The 26,322-nt window shown below is 44.0% G+C and overlaps 1 protein-coding gene across 1 annotated transcript in view; it reads left to right on the top strand.

Moving 5' to 3' along the window:
* Positions 1-26,322, top strand: part of GPR158 (G protein-coupled receptor 158) — a 409,668-nt gene that overhangs the window by 358,522 nt on the left and 24,824 nt on the right. The window contains exons 9-10 of the mRNA XM_040434051.1: positions 4,180-4,285; positions 11,967-12,113. Coding sequence (XP_040289985.1) covers positions 4,180-4,285; positions 11,967-12,113 — 253 coding nt within the window. The remainder of the gene's footprint in view (positions 1-4,179; positions 4,286-11,966; positions 12,114-26,322) is intronic.

Genomic DNA, 26,322 nt, shown 5'->3' with positions numbered 1-26,322 from the left:
ATGCCCTTCTGGGAGAAATATTTCCTTCCAGGGACTTTCCATTGTGGTGTATATGAAGCAGGTATATCTCACCCCTCAATCAGTATTTTGTGGAAGCAAGTATATTACAGGCCTCAATCAATATTTGGGGGAAGCAGCTATATCGCACCCCTCAATCAGTATTTTGTGGAAGCAGGTACAGTACAGACCAAAAGTTTGGACACACCTTCTCATTCAAAGAGTTTTCTTTATTTTCATGACTATGAAAATTGTAGATTCACACTGAAGGCATCAAAACTATGAATTAACACATGTGGAATTATATACATAACAAACAAGTGTGAAACAACTGAAAATATGTCATATTCTAGGTTCTTCAAAGTAGCCACCTTTTGCTTTGATTACTGCTTTGCACACTCTTGGCATTCTCTTGATGAGCTTCAAGAGGTAGTCCCCTGAAATGGTTTTCACTTCACAGGTGTGCCCTGTCAGGTTTAATAAGTGGGATTTCTTGCCTTATAAATGGGGTTGGGACCATCAGTTGCGTTGAGGAGAAGTCAGGTGGATACACAGCTGATAGTCCTACTGAATAGACTGTTAGAATTTGTATTATGGCAAGAAAAAAGCAGCTAAGTAAAGAAAAACGAGTGGCCATCATTACTTTAAGAAATGAAGGTCAGTCAGTCAGCCGAAAAATTGGGAAAACTTTGAAAGTAAGGGCTATTTGACCATGAAGGAGAGTGATGGGGTGCTGCGCCAGATGACCTGGCCTCCACAGTCACCGGACCTGAACCCAATCGAGATGGTTTGGGGTGAGCTGGACCGCAGAGTGAAGGCAAAAGGGCCAACAAGTGCTAAGCATCTCTGGGAACTCCTTCAAGACTGTTGGAAGACCATTTCAGGGGACTACCTCTTGAAGCTCATCAAGAGAATGCCAAGAGTGTGCAAAGCAGTAATCAAAGCAAAAGGTGGCTACTTTGAAGAACCTAGAATATGACATATTTTCAGTTGTTTCACACTTGTTTGTTATGTATATAATTCCACATGTGTTAATTCATAGTTTTGATGCCTTCATAGTCATGAAAATAAAGAAAACTCTTTGAGTGAGAAGGTGTGTCCAAACTTTTGGTCTGTACTGTATATCAAACCCTATAATCAGTATTTTGTGGAAGCAGGTATATTTCACCCCTCAATCAGTTTTTTTTGGGGGCAACAGGTATATCACACCCGTTGCAAATAGTTGTTCCAATAGCGCTTGTCGCTCTATATACCTGCGGTATCGCAGCAGAACCGCACACAACTGCTGCACAATACAAATGCACTATATACTTTCTATGTTAGAAAGTATATTATAGGTATATTACACCTCTCTATCAGTTTTTTGGGGGGGGGCGTTACTGGACTCAAGAGATGAAGAATAATGCCCCTCCGGGCACCTTTGAGGTTCATTTGCATATCACAAAAAGGCGCTTTTTTTATCGAAATGAAACCATGGAGAAAGAGAAGAAAGAAGACCACTGCAGGAAAGAAGGTAGTTTATTGTACATGGCAATGGTGACAGCTTAATATGCTCAAACCAGATGACAGATTCCCTTTAAAACCAATTTACTTTATGCTTTATTGATGATATGGGGGTTGAGAATAATTTCCTCTAGTGGGCCCAAGGAACCCCAGTCTAAACCTGCATGAAGGAGCAGCACTGTAAGTACAAATGGGGTCATTTATTAAGACCGGTGTTTTAGACGTTGGTCTTAATACCCCTTGCGCTGGTGCATGATGCACCTAAGTTATGTAGAGGAGCCGGCCTCTAGAAAACTTAGGCGCATCCTCCGCCGGCCTAAATCTACAAGAGCTCCCTTGCTGGTGTAGATTTTGATCATTTTCTACGCCTAACGCAGGCATAGAAAATGATGAATGAGATGGGCCTGCCACATCATGCCCCCTTCTTTTTAGACCTGGCGTGAGCGGGGAAAAGTCATAGATTTGGCTGCAAATCCCCTTTGCAACCGAATCTGTGAAAGATATACACCAAAAATTCACTTTGTGGAAATGTTTTTTTAGATAGTAGTGTGTCCCAGAGGTGGGACCCACACCTATCTGAGATTGTTGGCATATCCTAGTGATGAGCCATCAATGTCCCAGATGGAACAACCCCTTTAAAGAATATTATTTTGGCAGCCCTGTGACTGATCCAGTGCCAGAATACAGACCACTATAAATGGCTCCGGTATTTGCATACTCTGCACCGTATCTATTGAATGACATTTTACAGTATACTTATATAAATGATCTACATAAAAAGTTAAGTAACTTTCGCAAACATTACCAATGGTTAACTATTATTGATTTCATGGTGCTGCCAATCCAGAGCTGCATTTACAATTCTTGAAACTTCCTTACCAGTTCAAAGTCTGCAAAGAGCTTAAAGGGATTCTGTCACCTCGTTTTAGCTTATAGAGCTGCGGACATGCACGGCTAGATCGCCGCTAGCATGTCCGCAATATACCTGTCCCATAAAGCAGTGTCCTTTTATTGTGTTGAAAAAATGATTTTATAGATATGTAAATGACCCTGGTAAGGAGCCCAAGGGGCTGTACTAGCCTTCTTGGAGCCCAGCCACGCACACCTGTTAGGGAGCCCAGCACCGCCTGCGTCCTCCGAATCTCCTCCTTGCTCACAGTTAGATTGCTGTAATCTCGTGATGCGCAAGCTTGCGCATGCGCAGTTCCTTCCCTGAGGCTGATGCCAGCACAGGGAAGGAACACTATACCGACACTGCGCATGCGCGAGCTCGCGCATCGTGAGATTATGGCGATCTAACTGTGAGCAAGGAGGAGATTCGGAGGACGCAGGCGGTGCTGGGCTCCTTCACAGGGGGGCATGGCTGGGCTCCAAGAAGGTTAGTACAGCCCCATGGGCTCCTTTTTAAACACAATAAAAGGACACAGCTTTATAGGACAGGTATATTGCGGACATGCTAGCGGCGATCTGGCCGTGCATGTCCGCAGCTCTATAAGCTAAAACGAGGTGACAGAATCCCTTTAATTTGAAATTTTTTACAAGCACTGTACAATAATCTGATAAAGGAGTTTAATATTTAGTTGCTTTGTGGAAGCCAAGCTCTTTTAATAGGGGTGTCTGCTGAAAGCTTGTTGGCGGTTTCTAATAACAACCTGCAGAATAGTGAATGTAGCTCTAGGTTACAACACACTGTAATTCAGGATTACTGTTGAGCGAAGCGAGCTTCAGATGCTTCATTCGAACTCGACTCCGTTCAAAACTTCTGAATAATACTGGATTTGTCTCCGTTCAGTAGTAGAATGTATGGGCTCCAATGAGCCGAAGTAAGTTATTCACAAAGTCGCGTGTGACTTTGTTGAATAACTTCAGTAGCTGATTTTGAAAGTGGAAAAACATTTAAAAACTTAAAACCAAACTCAGCTTCGGTTCTGACTAGTACCTCGGAACCAAAGCCGAGTTCAGTTTCAAGTTTTAAAGTGGTTTTTCACTTTAAAAATCAACTATCGAAGTTGTTCAACAAAGTCACGCGCGACTTCGTGAATAATTTGCAGCATCTCATCGGAGCCCTTAGATTCTAATACTGTACAGAGACGTATCTCCGTAAAGTATTATTCCGAAGTTTTGAACGAACCGACTTCGGATGAAGCATCCGACTCTTGCTTCACTCAACACTATTCAGGATCAGTGCAAAATATGAGTGCAATGTATCAAACTTACTTGAGCATTTTATGTAAGATATATACAGTATATATGGGGCACATTTATTAAGACTGGCATTTAAAAGACGCCAGTCTTAATAAAGCCCTAAACTGGTGGTGGATCCGCCGAAGTTACGAAGAGGCCTCTCCATAACTTCAGCGCATCCAGCGCCAGTTCTAAATGTAAGACAGCTTCTGAGCTGTCTTACATTTAGACCTTTTTCTACAGCTAGAGCAGGCATAGAAAATGGTGAATGAGATGGGCCTCCTATCTCGTCCACTTCCCCGACCACGCTAGGGCCACAATTTTAGACCTGGCGTGACCAGGCGAAGTTGCAGATAGCGGCTGAAATACGCCTAATTTAGGAGTATTTCAGCATAGTAAATGATCCCCTATATGTATGATTTGGACTACTCTTTACAGAATATCCTCAGTTTGTAAGAGTCTCTTTATTCCGTATTGATTGTATGTCTATTACAGGTTTGTGTTTGCAAAGAAACTTCAGCCAGACTGGATGCTGATACTATTTTTTGTTCACACTCATCTGACTGTGACCGTAACTGTGGGACTGTTGCTAATACCCAAGGTAATTATTATCCAATTTACATCCTTCACATAAATAGCATTTTCAGATCCCTGAACTTTCAAAAAATAATCTAAACTTTAAACTAATTTTAAAACTGAAACCAAATCTTGAGCACCTATTTGTTAGATACACCCGCCTCCATTACCAAGAAACTCAACTTCAAATACAACGCCTATATAGGGCTCATGCACACGACTGTAGCCTATTTTGTGAAAAAAATGGATACCGCCCGTGTGCTTTCTGCATTTTGCGGAACGGAATGTCTGGCCCATAATAGAACAATCCTATCCTTGTCCGGACAAAAATAGAACATGTTCTATATTTTTGTGGGTGCCATGGAAAAGACATACAGATGCGGACAGCGCATGATGTGCTGGCCACATCTTTTAAGGCCCTATTGAAGTGAATGGATCTGCATCTTATCAGCAAAAAGTGCGGATCGGATGCGGAAAAAAAAATACGAACCCTAAATGTATGAACCCTAAATTATGGAAATCGCAAAACTCAAAATCTATATAATAATAAATAACTTTATTAATAATACAAACAACAATACTCTAAATGAACCCTGTAAAATCAATAAAAAAACATTACAAGTGGGGCCATGGGCCACAAATTAAAATAATTATTTCATATTACATGCAATAAAATTGCTGGTGTTTTATCAGGTTTGACACCAGGGGTAGTGGGACATGACAGAGTAAAGTAAAAACTGAGATAATTTCTGATCCTTGCCTACAAACACCTGAAGGGGAAAAATAATGAGAACCATGCATGATCCACTTCTCCTGTACGGATGGAGTAGAGTTAACACTCCTGTTTTCTGAGATTTCTGAGTTGTGTTATCTAATCTAAGCAAACACCTTCAATTGCTTTTCAATGGCTTTTGTCTCAAGATAACACATGAGTTAAGAAATTTGAGTTAAGAGCTGAAGTGCTAACCATGATACATCTGTAGGTTATAAGGGAGTTTTTGGACAATCGGATAGACACCTATGGCACTGTCCAGGAATGCTAGCCCTAGCAGATCTCCTTCTGCCTGAGCAACCTGTACCTTTATCAACAAGTTACTGAGTTCCCTGAGCTTCTGGTAACCCCTACCCTCTATTCTGGGAAAATTGTCAATTCTCTTATATAAAGAATTTTCTATAGCTTCTATTGACCCATAACACTCATCAAGTCTTTCCCACACCATCTTTAGACTTTTGCCTGGATAGTTTATGTTAATGTCCCTGATTCTTTTGGCGTGTTCAGCCAACTCGCTTCCAAGCCACTTTACCAAGAGATCTAACTCCTCGCTACAGGAAAGATCTAAGTCCCTTATGGTGTTCTGGAAGGAGACTCGCCATGCCCTGTAGTTTTTGGCCCGATCGGTGAACTTTATAAGTCCTTTGGTAACCAGCTCCCGTTTGGCAAAGAACTTGGCAAAGTCCATGGCAGTCTGGTTAGTGCAGATACTAGCTGGTGTGCTGTTGTTATGCTGCGTGTGTGGTGTATCACCATACCTTTTAGGGGTTTCGCGCTTAGGGAAGTCTGAATAGTACCATTCTGATGCGAAGGGTGTCCCTTTAAGTTGAAGTGAAAGTTGTAGTTTTTGTTCTGTAGGGTGGTAGTTGTGTCTGGCATCGCTTTGTCGTATACTGTCCTGCTCAAGGTACTGCAGTTCAAGGTAGGATCTTTGACACTCTGAATAAGCTGACTGATATACTGGATCATAGTTGTCCTTGGTCTTGGGATGCTGATGGACATATTCTGAGATGCACTGTGCTGGATCTTGTTGACCTAGGTATGGCCCAAGTAAATGTACTTGGCTGTGTTTCTCGGATTCGGGGAACTCCATGGCTTCTAGGTATTCTGCTTTGGCTATTGCAGCTGCCGCTTCTTTATCTGCAGCGAGTTTTACCAGTGACGCTTGCAGCATGCTCTCTCTTTAGTTGCATCTCTTGAGCAGCAAAGGAAGACTTTACTTTTGCAGCCTCAGCTTCTGCACGGGCAAGAGCAGCCATTTCTTTTATTGAGGACTTGGTAGAGCGGCTTGCTTGTGACCTGGTCCTGAATGATTATGCCTGGCTAGTGGAACATTGTATGCCTGTTTGCTTCTTAATGTCTCTGTGCAGGTTCAGTCTAGGTAGTGACTGGCTTCAGCATGGTCTGGATTGTGCTGCACTTGCTAGGGGCTGCACCCTCACTTCTTGTGACTGCATGGCAGCCGCTGGAATCTTGTACGCAGGACCGCGTGTGTGATGGCGGCTCCGTATAGTCAGATCCACTATCGCTTGTGACTACCATCTGTTTTACTGTTCTGTCTTCATACACGTTCACACAGTGTGCAGTCTAACATTCAGCACAAACCATTCCTGTCTTCCAAATAAGAGGACCGTTCTTTGTAGTCTAACTTGTTTATTGGTTAACAGGTTGTACTCTTTGCGCGGTGAGCGTAGGTGAGAGATTGTATATGTGTGGTAAAACTACAAGAATACAAATAGCATGTATAAGTATTAAGTATAAGATAGCATGTAGTATAACATTACATTAACAGTGAAGGCACATGATAAAATGGCTGCCTATACATAGGATTGCATGCCTATCTAACAATAATAACTCCCTGAGTAACAATTACAAACTGACTGAACAGCTCTGCATAACATCATGTCGCCGAAACAGAGGTAGATCTCTTACCAAATATGCTTTTGCAAGGATAGTGGAGTTTGAGAAGGAGACAAACATAGGACAGCTCTGTACTGTGTCCTGGAGACTTATCTTTCTCAGGATGCTTTGCAAAAACCCACAATGCAATGCACTACCCACAATGCAGTAGTCCTATAACAAGAAAACACAGTGTAATACAATTTAACACCGCTAGATGGTGGTATAACCACACTAAACACTTATGAAATACTCTGACTCCGGCAGAGTGAACTATAATGATTTTCTAACCCTGCTGGGCAGAACAATGATGAATAACCCCTTTAGCTCTTCCTTTTTTTCATATTTGTTTTTCCTTCCTCCGGAACCATAACTTCTTTTTCTTTTTTTCCCCCATTCACATAGCCGTATGAGGGCTTATTTTGTGTGGGATAAATTGTACTTTCTAATGGTACTATTTGATATTGGATGGTGTGGGAAGCTGTAAAAAAATCTAAATGGGGTGGAATTGGTAAACAAAACACAATTCTGCCATAGTTTTATGGGATTGGTTTTTAACCCCTTAAGGACCGGGCTCATTTTCACCTTAAGGACCAGGCCATTTTTTGCAAATCTGACCAGTGTCACTTTAAGTGCTCATAACTTTAAAACGCTTTGACTTATCCAGGCCATTCTGAGATTGTTTTTTCGTCACATATTGTACTTCATTACACTGGTAAAATGAAGTCAAAAAAATTATTTTTTTTGCACAAAAAAATACCTAATTTACCAAAAATTTGAAAAAAATTAGCAAATTTCAAAGTTTCAGTTTCTCTACTTCTGTAATACATAGTAATACCCCAAAAAATTGTGATGACTTTACATTCCCCATATGTCTACTTCATGTTTGAATTGTTTTGGGAATGATATTTTATTTTTTGGGGATGTTATAAGGCTTAGAAGTTTAGAAGCAAATCTTGAAATTTTTTAGAAATTTACAAAAACTCAATTTTTAGCGACCAGTTCAGGTCTCAAGTCACTTTGCGAGGCTTACATAATAGAAACCACCCAAAAATGACCCCATCTAAGAAACTAAACCCCTCAAGGTATTCAAAACTGATTTTGCATACATTGTTAACCCTTTAGGTGTTGCACAAGAGTTATTGGCAAATGGGGAGGAAACTTGAGAATTTCATATTTTTGTCAAATTTTTCATTTTAACCCATTTTTTCCACTAACAAAGCAAGGGTTAACAGCCAAACAAGATTGTATCTTTATTGCCCTGACTCTGCCGTTTACAGAAACACCCAATATGTGACCGTAAACTACTGTACGGCCACACGGCGGGGCGTAGAGTGAAAGGTGCGCCGTTTGGTTTTTGGAAGGCTGATTTTTATGGACTGGTTTTTTGACACCATGTCCCATTTGAAGCCCCCTGATGCACCCCTAGAGGAGAAACTCCCTAAAAGTGACCCCATCTAAGAAACTACACCCCTCAAGGTATTCAAAACTGATTTTACATACGTCGTTAACCCTTTAGGTGTTGCACAAGAGTTATTGGCAAATGGGGATGAAATTTGAGAATTTCATTTTTTTGCCTAATTTTCAATTTTAACCCATTTTTTCCACTAACAAAGCAAGGGTTAACAGCCAAACAAGATTGTATCTTTATTGCCCTGACTCTGCCGTTTACAGAAACACCCCATATGTGGCCGTAAACTACTGTACGGGCACACAGTAGGGCGTAGAGTGAAAGGTGCGCGGTTTGGTTTTTGGAAGCCAGATTTTGCTGGACTGGTTTTTTGACACCATGTCCCATTTGAAGCCCCCCTGATGCACCCCTAGATTAGAAATTCCATAAAAGTGACCCCATCTAAGAAACTACACCCCTCAAGGTATTCAAAACTGATTTTACAAATTTTGTTAACCCTTTAGGTGTTGCACAAGATTTAATGGAAAATAGAGACACAATTTCAAAATTTCACATTTTTGGCAGATTTTCCATTTTAATATTTTTTTTCCAGTTACAAAGCAAGGGTTAACAGCCAAACAAAACTCAATATTTATGGCCCTTATTCTGTAGTTTACAGAAACACCCCATATGTGGTCGTAAACTGCTGTACGGGCACACGGCAGGGTGCAGAAGGAAAGGAATTCCATACGGTTTCTGGAAGGCAGGTTTTGCTGGACTGTTTTTTTTGACACCATGTCCCATTTGAAGCCCCCCTGATGCACCCCTAGAGTAAAAACTCCAAAAAAGTGACTCCATTTTAGAAACTACGGGATAGGGTGGCAGTTTTGTTGGTACTAGTTTAGGGTACATATGATTTTTGGTTGCTCTATATTACACTTTTTGTGCAGCAAGGTAACAAGAAATAGCTTTTTTGGCACGTTTTTTTTTTTTGTTATTTACAACATTCATCTGACAGGTTAGATCATGTGGTATTTTTATAGAGCAGGTTGTCGCGGACGCGGCGATACCTAATATGTATACATTTTTTTTTATTTATGTAAGTTTTATACAATAACTTCATTTTTAAAACCAAAAAAATGTTTTAGTGTCTCCATATTCTAAGAGCCATAGTTTTTTCAGTTTTTGGGCGATTATCTTGAGTAGGGTCTCATTTTTTGCGGAATGAGATGACGGTTTGATTGTCACTATTTTGGGGTGCATATGACTTTTTGATCGCTTGCTATTACACTTTTTGTGACGTAAGATGGCAAAAAATGGCTTTTTTTACACTGTTTTTATTTTTATTTTTTTACGGTGGTCATCTGAGGGGTTAGGTCATGTGATATTTTTATAGAGCCGGTCGATACGGACGCGGCGATACCTAATATGTATACTTTTTTTTTATTTATGTAAGTTTTACAGAATGAGTTCATTTTTGAAAAAAAAAAAAATCATGTTTTAGTGTCTCCATAGTCTAAGAGCCATAGTTTTTTCAGCTTTTGGGCGATTATCTTGAGTAGGGTCTCATTTTTTGCGGGATGAGATGACGGTTTGATTGGTACTATTTTGGCGTACATGCGACTTTTTTGATCACTTTTATTACCTTTTTTGGGAAGTAAGGTGGGCAAAATTTCAATTTTCTCATAGTTTTTATTTTTTTATTTTTATGGCGTTCACCGTGCGGGGAAAGTAACATGACCATTGATCAGGTCGTTACGGACGCGGCGATACCTAATATGTGTAGTTTATTTTATTTTTTTAATTTTTATTCAGTGATAAATGTTTTTTTTTTTATCTTAACTTTTTTCACTTTTTTTTACATTTTTGTGACCCAGACCCACTTGGTTCTTGAAGATCCAGTGGGTCTGGTGTCTGTATAATACAGTACAGAACAATATATATTGTTCTGTACTGTATTTTACTTACACTGAACAGATCTGTGCTTTTAGCATAGATCTGTTCAGCACCATGGACAGCAGGACGCCTGAGCAGGCGTCCTGTTGCCATGGGAACCCTCCTAGTCTGCTCAGAACTTCGCAGACGGGGAAGGGTAAGCACGGGGCTGAGGGGGGCTCTCTGGGGGCTCTCTCCCTCTCCATCGGGGGGCTGCAAAGGCACAGCAGCCCCCCGATGGAGAGGGAGGGAGCTCCCTGACCGATGACAGTTAACTTTTTCCATACAGCGGTCCGTACGGACCGCGGTATGGAAAGGGTTAAACGGCTGACATCTTCACAGATGTCAGCCGTTTATACCAGGGTGCCAGCAATGTGCTGGCACCCTGGTACAACCACTAGAAGCCAACGATCGTTCATGGGGAGGCGGGCGGGGGATCGTGATCCCGCCTGCCGCACCGCCCGCCTCCCGCAACGCCCCCACGGCCTGCGACACCCCCCCCGCACCACCCTCCGGCATAAAATCGTGCAGGGGTGCAGGGGGGGGGTGAAAAATATTTATTTTAGCCACTCTAAAGTTTCTGATCCCCGCGGTCAGGGACCGCGGCGATCAGAAACTGCAAAAAGCGCAGCAAACCGCAGGTCTGAATTGACCTGCGGTTTGCTGCGATCGCCGATACGGGGGGGTCAAATGACCCCCCCCTGCATTGTTACGGGATGCCGGCTGAATGATTTCAGCCGAAATCCCGTTCCAATTAACCCCTGGGGCGCCGGAATACAGATTTTAAGTCAGGACGTACCGGTACGTCCTGGGTCCTTAAGGACTCGGGAAATAGGGCGTACCGGTACGTCCTAGGTCCTTAAGGGGTTAAGGCATGCCTATGAGGTAAAACTGACATGCTAACTTCATTCAGCGGGTCAGTGTAATGACAGTGATACCACATTTTTTTTTTTTTTTTTTTTCATTTTACTAGTAAAAAAAAAAACTTGGAAAAATATGATTGTTTTCTTTGCATCACCACATTCTGACCTCCATAACTTGTTTATATTTATGTCTATTTTGCTGAATGAGGACTCATTTTTTCCCCAATCTGCATTTTCCAGGCATTTCTACCATTTTGGAGTATATAAGACTTTTTGAACAGTTTTATTCATTTTTTTCTTGAGAGCTGAAGCAACCCAAAAACTTGGGAATCATCCATTTTATTTATTTTCCTGTTATGTCGTTTGCTATGGTTAACCATGGCAGTCTATAGGAGAATTGAAGCATTTCTGTCAAGCCCTGCAACAGGAAGACTTGTTGGAACTTTGCTATGACAGGCCTAAGAGCTTTCAGTAGGCCTGATGCTGCCATAGCATCCGACCGGCTCCTGGAAGCCATTCTGTCACTGAGAAGACAGCGCTCCTAGGGCCAGGCAGTGAAAACGGCATCACAACTGGCCCTGTCCTTTAAAGTGGAGAGCAGTTGCAGAGAGAGCTGAGCTTTTAGCTATAACAGCAACACAAAAGAAAACAAATCAGTAATCAATAAAACCAAATAAAACCTATGTGAGAACTGACCCTAAATGATAGGTTCATAAACCAACTACAATTCTAACTGTAATCTTTTTTAGAAATTGACTAACAGAACATGTATGGCCACTTTTACTCTGGCAAAAGGTACAAATCCTTTTTTTTTTATATTTTTTTATATTATCTTCTATTATTATAGTTTTCTCGCTCACATAATAATCCAAGGGATGACATCGCTGCTGAAGCCTATGAAGATGAGCTGGACATGGGAAGATCTGGATCTTACCTAAACAGCAGTATCACCTCTGCTTGGAGTGAACACAGTTTGGATCCGGAAGATATACGGGTATGATCATACATCCTTTACTTATGCAGATTAATCCCCAAGGAAAGGAAGTAAAAAGACAAAAAAATATTTGTTGTGTACAGATATATTATTTTTTGGGGTTGTAATTTTTTTTACATTAACTACTTCATTACCAGAGTGTTTAGCTCGTTTCCTTCCCAGGCCAATGTTTTCATTTTAGCAGTGGGCCTATCTAACTGCAAATAACTATTTAGTTTCTGAGACAACCGACACATATTTGCTATTATTTTTCATGACACCTCAGACCTTTCTTTTGTGCCATTAGATTAAATATGTTTTTAAAAATATTGAAGGAAAAACTGTGAAAATGATGAAAAAAAAGTAGTTTTTTTTTCATTTCTTCTTATTTTTTATTTCTTATTTCTAAACATTCCTAAAACCATTACTGTACGTTTGTACCTTGAAAATGGATGCTACTTGTGTAATTTATATACTGGCTGGGACTATTGCAAGACTTCAAAGGATTGGAGCGCTTTTTGGATTGGCACCATATGGCACCATACTTGCGACAACAGATGGTGTTCAGTGCCAAAACATTAGAAACTCCTTCAAAGTGACAATTTTTTTCAATGTTGACTCCCTAAGGAATTTAACTTTGGGAAATTTGGACATTTCAAGCTCTTTTTTTATTTTAGTTTTTTATAAATAAAAAAATATGCGTACCTTTTTATATTTTACACACAAAATTAAAACACTATACTAAAATATAGCTAAAATCAATACCTATATATTTTAACATTTTTTATGATAGAAAATGGAAAAAATGTATGTACATTTACACACACAAAGTCTGTTATACTAAAACCTAATAAATATATGCTAAACCTAATAAATATATTTTTTTATTTTATTTTTTTATCAAAGAAAAGGGGTAAAATGTGTATGTGTGTGTAGTCTGCTATACTTTTGCTAAAACTAATAACTATAGCTATAACTTTTATATTTTTTTATTTGACTTTTTATTTATGTTGCTGTATTTTTTAAAGTGAATTAACTCCTTTCTGCCAGTCAGGGCAGGAAGGGGTTTATTCCCATTCAGCACGATTGCATTTAACTTTACAACGAGCAAGGGTTGCGCTCACATCAAGGATGTCAGCTGAGCGCACCCCTGCTGGCTTTTCTGTTGACAGCCTGTCGCTGTGTTCTCACACCCGGAGACCACTTGAGCTGGTCTCTGGGGTCTTCACACAGAAGGGGAAGTTCTTGCCCTATGTAAAAAATTGGTTTCGATTCTGAAATATAAAATAAAATTACACATAATTACAGGGGCGTAGCTATAGGCTCATTAGCCCTGGTGCAAGAATTGGGCCTACCCTCAATACCATTTCCTAACACCACCAGACCCCTGCACGCCCACCGTGCCCATGCCCATATTGATGATTATATAGCTGCCGCTTGTGCTGGAATCAGTCTATGGCCGAATGCACACGGCTGTGAGCGGTCCGTGGTATCCCGGCCTGGATTCCTGCTGACAGCAGGAGCGCACTGACACCGTGTGCTTCATGCCGCCACTGTACTACAGTAATACACTCGTATAGATCATACGAGTGTATTACTGTAGTACAGTGGCGGCATGAAGCGCACGGCGTCATAGCAACCAATGATGCTGTGCACTCCTGCTGTCAGCAGGAATCCAGTTCAGGATACCACGGACGGTTCACGGCATTCGGCCTATATGTGTCATTCTGCAGCATGGGGGGTACATAGTTCATAATTTTCCTTCACTTATCCTTTCAGTTTGCTTCATCATATGCCAGCAGGGCTATTAACATTGCCGCCAAGCCTGCCATTATTGCTCACACAGGGCTGGTCAGCACTGGAAATATGGGATTGCAACTGCAACCCCTATGGATGCAGTGACTGTCACCATATTGCTGTGAGTGACTGATGATTATAGCTGCCGCTTGTGCTGGAATCAGTCACTCACGGCAATATGGTGACAGTCACTGCTCCCATAGGTGTTGCACTTGCAATCCCATATTTCCAGTGCTGACCAGCCCTGTGTGAGCAATAATGGCGGGCTTGGCGGCAATGTTAATAGCCCTGCTGGCATATGATGAAGCATTGATGAGGATGATATAGCTGCCGCTTGTGCTATGAATGTGATGTTCTATGCGCCATAGACCATCACAGGATTTATAGGACTCTGCTATGACATCTACCAGTACTTGTAGGATAGCAGTAGTGGGTCCTCTTACTTGCAGAGCTCATTTGCAGCTGCACATGTGGCTAGAACGGTACTAGTAAGAGGACCCACTACTGCTATCCTATGTGATGCTAGTGTACTCTAGCTACTAGAAAGCACCCAACTGCCAAAGCAGAGACTGTCTCCGAGTCTCTGCTAGTCACATCACCACAGCCGCCCTCACCTCACTCACTCGGGCGGCACGCATCTTCTCCTCCGCCGCTCCACTTTGGGCCAGTACTGCCAGACGGGACCACTCCCTCTCCTGGCTGAGCCTGCGCCTGCACAGCTGCACGCACGGCTCTGCCTCCGCCCCCCCTGTGAAGTTAGCCGTCGGCAAGTACTGTAGTCTGTAAATCAGGGGCCATGGCTTCACTTCGTCTCTCCTGGGGGGCCCCGTGGGCCACGTCACATGACCCTCACTCCCCACTATAAATACAGGCAGCCTGCTGGCCACAGGTTGCCTGTTAATTTAGGTTCCTGGCATTTGTTGGATACCTGTATACTTACCTGATCCGGTTCCCCGACGATCCTTTGCCTGCTCCTCCTGTACTGCGCATCTCTCCTGGTATCCTGACCCCACCTTCCACTCCTGTTGTACTTTGTTTCTCTCCTGGTATTTGACCTGACTATTCTCTGCTCATTCCTTAGTACTGCGTAGCTCTCTAGGTATTGACCCGGTCCGTTCACTATCCGTTATTTGTCTTGTCTGTCCTTCCCGCACGTATCCTAAGTTAGGGACTGCCGTCCAGTTGTCCCCTGTCATCAGGACTTGTGAGGCAAGTAGGCAGGGCCAGGGGTGAGGGTGGAGTGCAGTGGTCACTATCCTCCCCCCTGTGTGTGTGTGTACGTGACCGTTACACAGTGGATGCATTTAAACAATGCTTAGATAAATTATTAGAAGAAATAACATTTATTATTATGTAAATGTATAGAATTCAGTTTCACACATCCCTTCTCTTCATCCACACCCCTTCTCATCCCTTGATTGAACTTGATAAATCACTTAGACCTTATAAGGGGATGGGTACTATGTACATATATCTACTGTATATTGATTCAACTTGATGGATGCTTTTTTTTTCCAACCGTACTATGTAACTATATTCTTGATAAAACGATGTGATTTTGCAAGATAGGAAAGTATGTCAGCCTGTTTCATCCTATGGCAGAGGGGCCTTGGGCCCCTTCGAGCACCGGGGCTCGGGTGCGACTGCTACTTCTGCACCTCTATTGGCCATAGATTGATGACAGTTCTGTAGGAGTCACAAGCCAATGGGGAAGAGATAGGAAAGATTAAGAAAGATTATTCTTACAGCTGTTGCCTGAATGCTATACCAGTTGTAGCTTTAGAGATGATGACAAAGAGAAGAAGGTTGAAACAAATACATTCTTATTAGATCACAGCATAAGGCATACAGTAAGAGTCAATGATGACTAATCACCCAGGGTCTCAGTCCTGGCAATGAGCTGTAATTGATACAGTAGATGAAGCTGATGATGTGTCCACATTTCTTCAAAGCCAGAAGTGCTGGTTATGTCACCCATCAAAGTCAATTGGTGGTTTTCTTTAGAAGAATAGCAGGATTCTGCAGTGGCTGCCATTTCTGACTAATAGGGGGAATCTCTTATATGTGCTAATAGGATCCTATCCTGATGCAACAGCCCCTTTAAGCATTTTACCTATAAAAACCTGTATTAGGCAATAACCAGATATAAGCCCAATATAAGCCATGATCAAAATGATTCTTCTCTGTAGTGGGCCCTTGAATGCTTTTAAAGGTAAAGAGTATGTCGATGTATATTGTTACATGCAAAGAAATAAAAACAAGATCAAAAAGAAAAACTGTTCAGCAGAAAGTATGTTAATAGGTTGTGTTTCTGTGCATTTGTAGTTAGGCTGTCCTCTATGGTGATGAAGGTACAGTTTGTGTACTTATAAGCTGTGTTCTGTTGAGATGATATCTCAGTAGTGTGCATGTGTATCTTTAAAAGGTCACTGAGTTTTCAGAAAACTTTATATATCATAGAGACTAGAGATGAGCCAATTTAAAATTTGGTTCGATCCGAACGTATTTGCGCTGAATCACTTTAAAAACGGCTATTTACTGGCTTTAGAGAGCCTTTATAGTGGTGTACAACACTGTGCCTTGCAGTAACTCACATAGGGAGTCTGCTGTGGTAGTGAAACAATACTGTGAGTCAGTATGACATGCAAATGACAGGCGTCGCTCTTTGAATCACTGCACACTTCACTTATTTGGGCAGTTACTGGGCCAAAACTGGCCAAATAACTCAAGTGTGAACTTAACGTTAGTGTCAAGAAGAAGCGCACTCCTTTTACACCATCGGCAGCTGATTACACATAGATGTCTCCAGAACCTGTTCTATTAAACACTTATAAAAGTAGAGCCCCCCGACATAGTGGAGAGGGTGTCAGCAGTAAGTTTGTGTTGACGTCACTGATTATTTTTCCCTACCTCTGTTCTGTCAGCAATAACCCTCAAAAAACAGATCCTGTTTGTGGAGCATCCACCTTCACTCGGTCAGTATTTGGTCAGTAACTCAGTAATTAATCAGTATTGCTAAAGCCCAAAAAAACAGGAGAGGATCCAAAACAGAGATGACACGTGAATTGAATATTTGCATGTCTTCTGTGTTTTGTATCAACTCCTGCTTTTGGCTATCAAATCATAAGCCAATTCTGATGCAAAATAGGGATCATGTCATGCAGGCCTTACAGCTGTTACATAGACAGGATCCGTTGTGTGTCTCATTTTTCCTTCCTTCTGACAGATCAGAAGAAGGATCAAATACATGATGATGTCAGCCAGGTCAAAAGGTAAAATAGTGGCCCAGTTATGAAGTGGGGAGGGTGGGAACAGCATGAGAAGTCCACAGAGTGGCCCCATGACATAGTGGCGAGGTGGAAGCAGCACAATGGCAGAGTCTAGAGGAGACAGCAGCATCAGGAGGAGGCCACAGAGTGGCACAATGTCAGTGTGGAGGTGGCAGCAGAATCAGAAGGCCACAGAGTGGCACAATGACAGAGAGTGGAGGTGGCGGCAGCAGCAGCTTAAGGAGGAGGCCACAGGGTGGCACAATGACAGTGTGAAGGTGGCAGCAGCATCAGGGGGAGGCCACAGAGTGGCACAATGACAGTGTGGAGGTGGCAGCAGCAGCATCAAGAGGCCACAGAGTGGCAAGGTGACATAGTGTGGAGGTGGTAGCAGCATCAGGAGACCACAGATGGTAGGTGAAAGATGTGTGGCATCAGATGTGTGGCATCAGGCGGGTGGCAGCATCAGAATAGTAGCTGAGGTAGGAAGCCAGAAGAAACCGGTCTCTTTTGTCAAAGTGTTGGTGTGGCACAATGGATGATCTAATCTGATGCATCAGGCGTTGGTGGGTGGAAATCCTGGCTGATCCACGCCTGATTCATCTTGACAAAGGTCAGTCTCTCCACATTTTGAGTGGACAGACGAGTTCTTCTTGGGGTAACTATGGCCCCTGCCGCACTAAACACCTGCTCTGATGCCACACTACTGGCCAGGCAGGACAGCTTTTCCAGGGTAAACTCTGCCAGTTGTGGCCACAAATCCAGTTTGGCTGCCCTATAGTCCAGTGGATCTTCAATGTGGGGTGGCAGGGTGCTGTCCAAGTCCGGGTCAGGTCCTGCTCCAGATCTAGCTGCTGCTGGTGAGTACAGTAGTTTCTTTACTAGACATGAGAAGAAAGATGTTCATCAGCAACTCTAGACTCAGATTGCTCCTCCCCCCCCCCCCCCCACCACCACCATCACCACGACCATCACCACCACCACCCCCCTCACCCTGCCACAGCAGCCATGGCAGTGGAACGCGAGTGCAGAGGGCCCCCCCGGTCAGACCTGCGAGAGGATCGACGATGGCGCAGATAGGCAGCGGCCAACTGACTACATAGGATGTCTCTATAGTAGTTCAGTTTGTCCTCCCTCTCAGCGGGTGTAAAAAAGGCCCTCATTTTGGAACGGTAGCAAGGGTCCAACAAGGTGGAGAGCCAGAAGTCATCCCTCTGCCGAATGGTGACAATTTGGCTGTCACTACGCAAGCAAGTGAGCATGCATCGGGCCATTTGTGCAAGTGACTCGGAGGGACTCCATGCCTCCATCTCCACTGCATACTGCTACGCTGTGTCTGGGTCCTCTGCCTCGTCTTCCTTATCGCCCTGTAGCTCCTCTGGCTTCACCTGCTCCCCCTGTCCTGTCACCTGTGTAGAAAAGCCACCCATTTCGCTACCCATTGCTTGTGCTCCAACGTCCTCCTCCAGTTCAGCCCCCACAGGGCTCATGTGACCATGAGATCTAGCCACCACGTCTCCAGTCCCCTGACCAGCCATATTTACCAGCATCTGTTCCAGGACATGAAGCAGTGGAATGACGTTGTTCTTCCCGTAGTCCTGGCGACTGACAAATAACGTGGCCTCCTCAAAAGGCCTGAGCAAACGGCAGGTGTCACGTATGAGCTGCCACTGGCTGACATTGAAGTTACACAGGGGAGTACTCCTGTCCACTTGGATCATCAAGAAATAGTTTATGGCCTTTCTCTGTTAGTATAGTCGGTCCAACATATGGAGGGTGGAATTCCAACGGGTGTAAACGTCGCATATCAGCCTATATTGAGGGATGCAGTTCTGCAGCTGCAGCTCAAGGAGGGTGTGCTTGGTGGTGTACGAGTGGCTGAAGTGAATGCAAAGTTTCCTGGCCATTTTTAGGATGTCTTGCAGATGGGTGGAAGACTTCAGTAACCGTTTGACAACCAGATTGAACATGTGTGCCATGTAGGGTGCATGGCTCAGCCCTTCTTGACGCAGTGCCGACACCATGTTCTTCCCGTTGTCGGTCACCATGGTTCCGATTTTGAGTTGTCGCAGAGAAATCCAGGATTCGATTTCTTGATGAAGGACACGGAGCAGTTCCTCCCCTGTGTGACTTAGTTTGCCCAGGCAAACGAGGTGCAGAACAGTGTGACACCACTTGCCCTGCACATGTGGTATGCTGGAGGGGCATTGTGAATTGTCCCTGCAGTGGAGGCTGAGGACATGGTGGAGGATGAGGAGGCAGAGGCGGACATTGTTGCAGGACCAACGGCGTGAGAACTTGGAGGCAGAAGCAGCGTCACATGGCCAAGTTTCTGGTGTGGCTGTGCACAGTTACAGCCCCACACATTGCACTTTGGCAGACACTGACAGGCTCAAGGACTGGTCCACCTTTTGTTCTACATATGTGTGTAGGGCTGGTACTGCCATTTTGGCAAAGAAATGACGGCTTGGGACTCTCCACCTCGGCTAAGCACAAGCCATCAGTTCTCTGAAAGGTGCGGAGTCCACCACTTGGAAAGGGAGGGACTGGAGCACCAGCAACTTGGACAGGAGCACATTCAGCTTCTGCTCTGTTGGGTGAGTGCACACATACTGTTGTCTCTTGGCAATCACTTCGGTGATCGATAGCTGATGGAATGACTGACAAGGAGTAGGAGGAGGAGGAGCAGGAGCATCAGGACCAGCAGAAGATGAGAAGGACAGACAGCTCCCTTCGGCTGAGGTGGTGGAGCCTTGACTGCCTGAAATTGGGTGTGTGCCACTGGGTGATGCAGTGGTTGCGGCGGCAGGCTGGACCATTACATCGGAGCCACAGTTCTCCCAGGCCACTTCATGGTTGACGCAGGGCCGTAGTGCCAACATTGGCACTCTGGCCACACTTCACCTTCTGCCCACAGATTCTACAAATGGCCATGTTCACCTCCTCCGGCGCTTACAAAAAAGTGCCACACCGCCGAGTAGGTGATTTTATCCCCAACACTCCGCGCTGACTGACTGCTACCGCAGCTGCTTCCATGAACCCCTGCACCACTACTTTCTGGGCAGGTAGGCTCCTGCGAAGCGGATGGTCTACCCCGGGCACGTTTTGCTTCCGACCTCCCACTGCTGCCACCAGGGCCGGCTCCAGGATCATGTGGGCCCTTGGGCGATAAAGTCTCAGTGGGCCCACTTACACAGTGGTAACTCTCTAAGTACAGATAATACAGTAGATATCACCTGCAGTCCTATGTAACAGCATAGATAACACAGTCATGGCTATCTGAGTACAAAAAATGTAGTAGTGTTACCTGCAGTCCTATGTAAAACCACAGATAACAGTAGTGCTGATAATGTGATAGTGTTACCTGTAGTCCTATGTAAACCACAGATAACACTAGTGTAGATCATGTAGTAGTGTTACCTGCGTCCTTAGTGTGCCTCCCTGTGCCTCTACCACGGACTCCATGCTGGCGGTGCTGCCTCCTCTTCCATCTTCATCTTGCCCCGCACAGAATGTCCTGATGCAGCTGTGTCAAGACAAAGGGAACACTGTGGGCATGGTGATGGTGACACACACACAGGGACAGACACACACACACACACACACACACAGGGACAGACACACACACACAGGGACAGACACACACACAAAGGGACAGACACACACACACAGGGACAGACACACACACAGGGACAGACAGACACACACACACAGGGACAGACAGACACACACACGGACAGACACACACACACACACACACAGGGACAGACACACACAGGGACAGACACACACACAGGGACAGACACACACATGGGGACAGACACACACACGGGGACAGACACACACGGTGACAGACACACACACGGGTACAGACACACACGGGGACAGACACACACACACGGGGCCAGACACACACACGGGGAGAGACACCTGTGCGATCATCAACAGACTTCTATCTAATGTGTGGCCACCTTAGGGGGGCATTAAAAGGGAATTCCACCTTTAGTTATGCTCCAACCTTTTGTTACCTTATAATATGACTCCCACTGATTCCTAGTACTGAGGGGACATGGACTGAGGTTTAAAAGGGAATTATCAACATGTACCAGAAGGTGGTCTAAACCGTAACCCATTAGGCACTGGCTAGACTGTGGGAAGGAGTCTAAGCAATGCCTCATGCACACTGCCGTTATGCGTCCGTTCCGTGCATTGGGGACCACAATTTGTGGTCCGCAATGCACTGGCAACGTCCGTGCGGCGGCCGGGACAGATTGAGACCCATTCAACCCTTTATGGGTCCATGATCCGTCCGCACCGCACACAAAATAGAACATGTTCTATTTTTTTGCAGTGCGGAGGCACGGACGGAAACACCACGGAAGCACTCCGTAGTGCTTCCCATTGAGCGATTGCGGACCCATTCAAGTGAATAGGTCCGCATCCGTGATGACCACGGCCGGTGTGAGCTCCATATGCTTCCCCTCATGAAGTTCTGTGTTCTCCAGCAGCACATCCTACCTCACTCTTGCAGGCACACACAGCCCCTCCTCCTTCCACAAGCTGCTGCTGCCGTCAGGGTTTGTCATGTGACCATGAAGGAGCATGTGACCAGTGATGTCACAGACCTCCTTCTAACAGCTACATTCTAGCATAGGATCGATCATCTACCGAAACAACTACATCTACCCTGTTCTGAGTTCTGGGGCCGCTTACCCCAGCAGTGCACATGGCGAAAATTGTCTGCATTGCTGGGGTAAGCTGTCCTAGAATTCAAAACAGGCAGGACACAGCTGCAGGAGTGAGCGGGCACAGTGGGGCCCCCGGCACTTGCCCGGGTTTGCCGGGTGGTGGCGCCGGCCATGGCTGCCACCCTGCTGACTCCAAGCTACGCTAGCGACTTGCTGGCTCTGCCGCTGCCTCACGGGTAAGCTGCCACCCTCTACCCCGATGATGATAAAGCCCCTAATTCACCTGGCTCCCAAGTGTGATCAGCTACATCATCATCATCGAGTATTGTCTGCACGTCACCGATGTCCTCCTCAACGGTCTCTGGATCAGGAGCCTGACCACTCGCAACACCAGCTCCCACGCCGCCACTCTCCTCATCACTACTTGCCCGCCTACCAGAGGAAGTGGCGCATGTCTCCTCCACATCTTGGCTGGCCAGTAGCTGCTGATGTCCTCTAGTAGCTCGCTTTATAGTGGAGCTGAGCCTACAGCATATAATACTTGTCTGGCTAAAGGAACAGAAAAGGACAGAGGCAGGTTGAGGACAGGTGAGCGCACAGAGCCTGCTTTCGGGCCATGCCAACTAAGGGTTGTGTCTGACGAACCCACTGACTCTTGGCTGGGGGTGTCTGATGTCACTTGGGATGAAGTGGATGACCGAGTCAACCATTGAAGAACCGCTGGGTTGCTGGTCAAAACACGACAGCTAGATGACACCGGGAGCTCAGGCCTCTCGCTGTGACTAATGCTGCCATGCCCCCTTACTCTGCTGCGGCCTGTGTCTGTGCAGGGCCTGGCACTTCTCTGTCTGACATACTGTTAGATCAAATAAAAAAATTAAAAGGAAATTTAAATTTTCTCACTTCATCACACAACGGCTAAAAAGCCCTTTTTCCGCTTATATACGCTACAAAAGGCTGAACGGCAAATATATATATATATTTTTTTGCCATTAATACACTCCAAAAAGGGCTTTAGAACATATAACTGCACCGCTGAACGGCAAATATATATATTTTTGCCACTAATACACACCAAAAAGGGCTGTAATTTTCTCACTTCACCATGCAACGGCAAATACTTTTTTTTGTGCCGCAAAAAACACTTTTTTTTGGCCACTAATGCACGCAAAAAAGGGCTTTAGAACATATAACTGCACCGCTGAATGGCAAATATATATATTTTTTGCCACTACTACACACCAAATAGGGCTGTAATTTTCTCATTTCACAACACAACGACAAATACTTTTTTTTGTGCCACTTAGGCCTCATGCACACGACCGTTGTTTTATTCCGTGTCTGTTGCGCCGTTTTTCGTGATTTTCTGCGGACCCATTGATTTTCAATTGGTCCGTTAAAAACTCGGCTAATGCACCATTTGCCATCCGCGTCCATGATCCGTGGTTCCAATCCATAAAAAAAATATAACCTGTCCTATTATTTCTGCGGAAAACGGCTCGCGGACCCATTCAAGTCAATGGGACCGCTAAAAAACGCGGAGGCACACAAGATTGTAATCCGCGTCCGCGCGTCCATTTTTTTCCTATCATTTGCATGGCAAACCTGTCTTAGACTTTTTTTTACATTCCTTTATGTCTGGTGGTCCTCCAAAAATAAAGGAAGACACACGGAAACAAAAACGGAAACGGATCACGGAACAACGGAACCCCATTTTGCGGAACGGAACACAACAACGGTCGTGTGCATGAGGCCTAATACACGACAAAAAGTGCTTTAGAACATATAACTGCACCGCTGAACGGCAAATAGGCCTTATTTTTTTTTTCTCCATTTATACACGCCACAAAAGACTTTAGAACAAATAACTGCACCGCTGAACAGCAAATATATTTCTTTTTGCCACTAATACACGCCAAAATGGGCTTTAGAACATATAACTGCACCTCTGAACTGCAAGTAATGTATATTTTTTTGCCACTAATACACGCAAAAAACTACTTTAGAACATATAACTGCTCTGCTAAACGGCAAATATATTTTTTTTTCCCACTAATACACGCCAAAAAGGGCTGTCATTTTCTCACTTCACCACACAACAGCAAATACTTTTTTTGTGCCACTAATACACGCCAAAACGGGCTTTAGCACATATAACTGCACCGCAGAACGCAAATATATATTTTATTGCCAATAATACATGCCAAAAAGGGCTTTAGAACATATAACTGCACCGCTGAATGGCAAATAGGCACTTACTTTTTTCCACTTATACACTCCACAAAAGGCTTTAGAACATATAACTGCACTGCTGAACGGCAAATATATATATTTTTTGCCACTAATACACTCCAAAAAGAGCTGTAAATTTTCTCGCTTCACCACACAATGGCTAATAAGCCCTTTTTCCCACTAATACAAGCCCAAAAATGCTTTAGAACATATAATTGCACCGCACAAGGGCAAGTAAGACATAAAAATATTTCCTTGTAATAAACCCTGTTAATGGCTGTATCACACAGCACTTGCACCCCAATAACAAGAACGGTTTGCTCGAATTACAGAGCTGTATAATGGCAATTTGGATCCGCAGTCAGTGCAGCAAGGTGTGATAGGATTGTTCCTATTACTCAGACTGTAAACTCCCCTACTAAACCCTGTTCTGCTTCAATACTGTGGAATGATTCCTCCCTATCCTTTCCCTGAACTTTTAAACAGCAAAATAAAAGTTTGAAAGTCTTTTCTACCACTGTCCGTAGCGCCTGCTGACGTCTCTCCCTGCACTAAGTACACTGAATCCAAGATGGCTGAGGCTTTTTATAGGGCTGTGACATCACAGGGCTGGCTGCTGATTGGCTGCATGCATGGCATTATGGGTGATCCCTCATTCCCAGAGTTCCTTGCTCCATGTCCTAACACGTGCAGCAGCCATTTTAGGAAAAAATGTGATTCATTACCACGAAGCGTGAGGAAATTCGGAGCGAATCAAATTTTTCTAATAGAAACACATCAAAAGTTTTGATAGATGAGGATCTGAGTGCTGAGACCCCAACCGATCACTAGAATGAAGAGAGTGAAGCACTCACATATAGAGATGAGTGAAGTTTTGAAAAATACGATTCGGCCTATTCACCGAAATTCAATTTGTTACAAATTCATTTTTCATGAATCGCTATAAATCAGGTATACCCCGGCCACTCTGCCTAATCATATTCTTCCTACTTGGTGGCCCAATCTCAGTGTGAAGGCTTTGAAGTTAACCCTTTCCTGACTGTCGACAGTAAATTTACATCGACAGCCGGGCATTTAAAGATGGCACCCCATCTGGCATGTTCAGTGGGTACCATGGCCAATGGGTGTCAGCTGTTTTAAAGAGCAGACACCATCCCTAATGTAATGAGTTTTAACCCATCAGATGTCGCGGTCATCCGGGTGTGCTCCTGCTCCCCCTGACGGGGATCGGGTAAGCCAGAGCATGTATGCAGCAACCCCTGTCCTCCTGTGTGAAATGGGTCGCAGGATAAAGTCAGCATGTAGCCCAGGGCCTTATCGTAAATAATAGTGTTGAGCAAATCAAAGTGAAATTAATTGAATTTGATCCTAATTTCAGGGAAAATTTGATTCGCCACAAATGCGCGCTTCGTAGTAACTAATATTTTTTTTCCTAAAATGGCAGCTACATGTGTTCCAAAGTGAAAGTAAGAAGCCCAGGAATGCAATATGACCCTTAATGCCATGCAGCCTGCCAATCAGCATCCCCTGTGATGTCAAAGCCCTATAAAACCCTCATCCTGCCCGGTCTCTGCTATTTCATTGTGAGCTGAGCATAGGGACAAAAGTTCCAAGCGCTAGAGACAGTGGTTAACAAAGCTTTTAATTGTAGAAAATTGGATAGGGACAGTGCAGGGACAGTGTAGGGAGAGTTTTTACACACTGTAGGGAGAGCATAGGGAGACTGCAGTGCATCCTGTGCATCTTATTTGTCTGCTGCACTGTTCATACTTAATCTGTTCTGTTATACAGTGACTTGAAAAAGTATTCACCCCCGCTTGAATTTTTTCGTATTTTGGTGCCTCACAACCTGGAATCAACATGAATTTGCATCATTTAATTTACAGAACATGGCCACAACTTTGAGAATGTTTTTTTTTTATTGTGAAGTAAACAACAGGTAGGACAAAATAACAGAAAAAGTCAATGTGCATAACTATTCACCCCCCTAAAGTCAATACTTTGTAGAGCCACCTTTTGTGGCAATCACAGCTCCAAGTCGCTTTGAATAAGTCTCTATGAGCTTGCCACATCTTACCACTGGGATTTTTACCTAGTTAATCTGCTGCACCTTTAATTATTAATCTGTTCAGTTATAGATTGACTTGGTCCATCAGACTCATTGTCAATAGGCAGTCCTATATATATGTACATTTATGTAGTTCATCTGCTGTGCTATTTATATTCAATCTGTTTTGTTATACA

Source organism: Bufo bufo, chromosome 5 (assembly GCF_905171765.1).
Source record: "Bufo bufo chromosome 5, aBufBuf1.1, whole genome shotgun sequence".
NCBI classification, from domain to species: Eukaryota; Metazoa; Chordata; class Amphibia; order Anura; family Bufonidae; genus Bufo; species Bufo bufo.
Note: the sequence above shows the minus strand (reverse complement) of the source record. Positions and strands in the feature narration are given on the sequence as shown.